The following is a 4,969-nucleotide window of genomic DNA, read 5'->3' on the forward strand; positions in this document are numbered from 1 at the left end:
CCTTTTAAAGGTGATACCATAATTGTTTGATGTTAAACACTTAATAGAAAATACGAACTGTGAAACCTTACAAAGTTACTCATCTTGCCAAAGAAACTAACTCACCTTTGAATCACATTCCTTATAGAATGGCTCACTCCATTCAGTTAACACAAAGCAGACACCTTTTATTCATTAAATCTAATGGAATGTACCACACCATTCCTTCAAGAATGGCTCATCCGATTTCGAATCCATCTTATGAAAAACTACCAAAGAAAAAATTAATCATACCTCACGATTGAGAACATGATCAGTCTTTCTTGTGGTTTTTTGTTTGGTATAATAGCACCATGCTTCTATTGAATTCATCGGGTCTACTTTTTGTCCAATATGATCATTGGATCTTATCTATTTCCTTATCTCTAATTTAAAAAAGATACCATTTATAGCAATATCGTCTTAATATAAAGTAGTATTTCTGCTATGATATCATTTCACGAGGCTTTTGGAAACTGGTGAAGAACTTGCTGCTAACACAAGTCAGGAGCAAAAAGACCGACAACAACCGAGCCATAAACTTTTTCTTTTAATTAATTGTTGCACAACCAGCAAGGTTTAAATATTCTTTTGCTTATGAAATTAGTAGTTATTAATATAATCTTTTTTTTTTTTTGTTGAAAATACATTATAAATTATGAAAAAAGCAAATGCTATATAAAAAATAATTGAATAAATTAATCCAAGTATTTTAAATACGCTCTCATATATATAGGATAAACTCTCTCACAATAAAATATAAATCGTTTTAAATAAACAATCTTAAGTGCTAACTTAATAATTCGAAAAATGAAAGTTAAGAGATAAGTTTATTGATGTATCAAAACTCATACACGTTTATTCCCGTACACACAAACTTCAGAAAAACACACCATTGCGTCTCTCACCAGTACACTGCCTTATTAATTAACGTTTGATTTAATAATCCATTATTAAAGTTTAGCTTTGGCTGGTTCTCTGTGGTGAGAACAGCATACTTTCAGTTTCCCTGTTGGTTTTTAAGCTTTGAGCTTGGCTTGGCGAGATATCGTATGAGTTCGTGATCACTTCAAGCGGCATGGCTCGGAACACCGACGTGTATCCTGCTACTGGGCTCTTCATTGGCGACTTGTTCGTCTTGAATGCCACCCACTCAAACCCGTTTTGTCCAGCTTGAGCTATGGCCGCAAAGAACTGTGGGACGACGACTATGTTGCCTCTGTTCACCTGCTCGTCAAACACTGCTTCACCATTGTTGGACACGATCTGGATATGTGCATCGCCACTAAGAACGTATAAGATGGTGTGGCTGTTTATTGACCAGTGTGGCGAGAACAACGCATTCTGTTGAAGGTGTCCTTTCTCAGCACTCAGGTCCAACAAAGAAAGAATCGGCAGTTTGTGCTCGTTGACGCTGTTCAGTTTTCCGGCTTGCCGAGAAAAGAGGTCGGCCTCTCTCTGGTTGTCCAAATTGTACACGATTTTGGCACTGCATATGGTTTCTTCAAGACCGTTAGATGCGGCGGCTCCTCCGCCTTGTCGTCGTTCAAATGGAGTTTGTTCTCCTTGTTGTTCGTCGGGGGTGACAAATCGCATGGGTTGCTGGACTTTAACGATTAACCCACGGTTACCTGGCTCCTGCATCGACCTTACAATTTCTGGGTCAGTGTTGAATGCCTCCGCTAGTAATTCTGTGTCGAAGCCGGCGAAAATATTCAGGAAATCGAAGTTCCCACCCTGTTGCTGCTGCTTGCGTGTCGGGTGCCTCTGTCCTTGAACACTTTGGCTTGAAGTCCCTCCGGCAAGGAAAAATGACTGCCAGAAAAGAAACACCAAAAAATGGTTAGCTGCTTGTTAACAAAAAGCAAAACTTTGGCTTCCTTTAATGGTTATCATGTACGTACCCTAGGTTGCATGTCGAGTTGGTTGGCGGGGTTGTTGATGTCATTGATGGAGATTGCCACCACTTCTTGGTTCCGGTCGTTGTAGGACCAGTGGACGGCACCGGCGGGAATGGCGATGATGTCTCCACGACGGAATCGGCGCACTTTCTGGTGGGAGTCTGCTGATATATCAAAACCTTGTGGTTCTTCTTGTCCTTGTTGGCCCATTTTACGCGGCCATTCTTGCTGTTGTTGCCCTACTCCGGTGTCGAATGTTTCGGCACATCCCGGAAAGTGTACTCCGATAATCCCTTCACCTGCATGCATGCATCGTAGTTCATATGTATTACTATTAGCACTCCATGACTGAGGGGTTATTTTTCAATTAAAGAATACCTTCTTCGATGAAGACAATTCTAGGGAATGGATGGAAGCTAGGAAGCGAAAGAGAGTTCGGTTGGATTGTCTTTCTCATCGGAGCAACTCCAACGCACTGAAACTGGTCGTCATTTACATCCCATGTTTCGATGGAACCACCTTCGAACTCAAGGCGTTGAGCAGGTTGGGTAGCCGAGAGTTGCTGAAGGTTGCAGAGCTCAGGGCCGCCGAGGCGTGGGGAGCGTGTGGTGGCAAGAGCGGTGGTGCCAAGGAGGCAGAGGAAGAAGCCTAAGACGAGTTTTCGAGAAGCCATGGTGAATGGGTTGTTGAGTTGTTGTTTCAGGGGAGGGTGATGGGGTGGATTTATAGGGGGAGTGCGTGACGGTGTGGCGCAATGGTTATGCTGTGCACCGATAAACTTCACCTGGACTGGTGGTGATGGAGGTGTTTGGTGGCGGTGACTTCAACGTGGTGGTGCATGGCATGACGTGTACACAGACTTGGCAAGATTTTTCTCTTTATTTGGACAACTGTGCAAGTACCAGCCACAAAAGTTAAGAGGAATCCTGTTTTCGATTTTGAATAAAAAATTAATACATGATTTTACATATAATTCAAATACAAAGCTTTTTATTTGAGAAATTAAATTTTCTACTGCGGCTTATAAATATATTTATATTAATATTATGAAATATTTCTATCCACTGATATTATAACGATATTATGACGTGTAACAATTATATATTTACTTAACTATTTTATTAAAAGTATATTATAAATATATCAAATAAAATTAAATTGAATGATAGAATGATGTCACGTGTCATAATATTAGTGGGTAGAAATATTTGTAGGCATAAAAGTTAGGAGACAATTTAATTTCTTATTTTATTTATTTATTTAATATATAAGTGTATCGGCAGTAGTCACATATAGTTTGTGAATAAAGGTGATGCCATATAGATATTTCACCATCCATACCCAAACCACCGGGACTAGGGTGGTGTTTACCAGTGGTTAGGTAGTGAAGGTGCAAAAAGAAGAGAAAGAGAGACAGAGAGAAATTGTGAGGGAACCAATCAAATGCAGCGTCTTCAGCTGTCTCCATGGCCACGTCACATCCAAACCACCGGGGTTGGGGGCGGTGTTCACGTGTCCTTAGCCTCTCCAGCTCAGTCCTTCACGCGTGGAGAGCTATCCACCCCAGATAACCTAATCAACTATATATCTATCTATTCTATTTTTTTTTTATCCTAAAATTAACATTTTTTTATTTTTAGACCCCAATTTGTCATACCACTTTTATAGAAATTAGAAAAGTGACCCCGCAACACTTTTATAGAAATTAGAAAAGTGACCCCGCAACACTTTTATAGAAATTAGAAAAGTGACCCCGCGTTGCGGGGTCGGATTTCAATCAAACTATTTCCAAAAGGAGTTCACATGCACTACATAGTTTATTGATTATTCGGGAGAAAAATGTTTAAAGCGTAAAATCGACTGACTTTGCAATAAAGACGATAGGACGATCAGCACAAAGTGCAAGTCAAATAAAAACCAATATCATTGTCATATGATCAACATCCAATTATAGGATGGTACCAGCCAAACATTAAACTTAAATGTTCTATATTCAAATATTCCTAACCGTGTTCATGGTGAACCACGGGACAGTTTATTTTTGTTTTAATTAGTTGGAATGGTAAAAAACAAAAAAAATATATACACATGTTCATTTGCTATTGAGGAGATTTTGCAACAGGAACTTCATCTACAAACAACAACAAACACATTTAATAAAATAAAACCCATAGCAAAAACAAAAATATTGTCTCGAACCCAAAACATATCCTTATTTGGGATAAATATAAAATGGTACATTACAGAAATGCAAGTATGTTGCTATTATGGGTTGTTTTGGATGGTTTTGAGTGTGGGTCCTGTTTTGGCTTGGTTTATCCCCTGCTTTGTTGTTAAACAAACAGTATACACAGGCGTTTTAGTAAAAAAAATGTTAAATCAACAATTTTTTTTTTTTTTTTTACAAAAAAAAAGTATGCAGGGGTATCCTTGTCAAATGCTGTTAAAATCAATATTTCTTTTTACCAAAAAAATAATTGCTTGCCCATAAATCATTTGGGAGAAGACTACATTCTTAACCTTAAATTGAATTTCGTTTCCTTTTCATCTAAAGAAAATTAAAAAAAAATGTTACTCTATAGCTTTTGCTAAAAGCTTATTCCTCTTAATGTTGTTCCGTAGGTACCTGAGATAACACAAGGTGACGTGATATGATAGGATATTCCATTTCCTCCACCAAATTTGTCTCATCAGTGGCCCCACCACCACCACCATCGTTTGCTTCCTCTACCTCCAACACCTGCTCAAACCAAAACAATAATTTTACGAAGGACATTTTTTGAATTTCAGTAAAAACTTACTTTCTTTCTAAATTCTAACTAACCTGACAGAAAAGTAGATGTTTTTGGTATTGTAACTTTGCCATACGCTCTTTCAACTCAGTAACATTTGGATATTGAGTAGATATGAAAAACTAAGACTGATAAACTATAAACTTATTTTAATTTTTTGTTAGGTCAAAGATTAATATTTGTTTTAATCTAATAAGAACAAACGGTTAAGAAGCACATACAACATGGTAACTGAATAAAACAAATCTTCATCTTTCA

The 4,969-nt window shown here is 37.9% G+C and overlaps 1 protein-coding gene across 1 annotated transcript; it reads right to left on the reverse strand.

Moving 5' to 3' along the window:
* Nucleotides 1-829: 829 nt before the first annotated feature.
* LOC145068673 (11S globulin seed storage protein 2-like) lies at nt 830-2,736 on the reverse strand. Its single transcript, XM_079015675.1, has 3 exons — nt 2,298-2,736; nt 1,923-2,218; nt 830-1,833 (listed from the first exon to the last, which is right to left on the reverse strand). Exons 1-3 carry the CDS (start codon nt 2,590-2,592, stop codon nt 979-981), a joined length of 1,446 nt encoding a protein of 481 aa, XP_078871801.1. The 5' UTR covers nt 2,593-2,736; the 3' UTR covers nt 830-978.
* Between the last annotated feature and the right edge of the window lie 2,233 nt (nt 2,737-4,969).

This window comes from Lactuca serriola, chromosome 8, assembly GCF_051521515.1.
Source record: "Lactuca serriola cultivar US96UC23 chromosome 8, Lser_US96UC23_V15, whole genome shotgun sequence".
In the NCBI taxonomy this organism is placed as follows: Eukaryota; Viridiplantae; Streptophyta; class Magnoliopsida; order Asterales; family Asteraceae; genus Lactuca; species Lactuca serriola.

Excerpts from the sequence above, each read along its gene's own strand:
- LOC145068673 (XM_079015675.1), bottom strand. The coding sequence starts at position 2,592 with ATGGCTTCTCGAAAACTCGTCTTAGGCTTCTTCCTCTGCCTCCTTGGC. Across the intron at positions 2,219-2,297 it reads AATTGTCTTCATCGAAGAAG|GTGAAGGGATTATCGGAGTA; the intron begins GTATTCTTTAAT and ends GCATGCATGCAG. Across the intron at positions 1,834-1,922 it reads AACTCGACATGCAACCTAGG|TCATTTTTCCTTGCCGGAGG; the intron begins GTACGTACATGA and ends CTTTTCTGGCAG.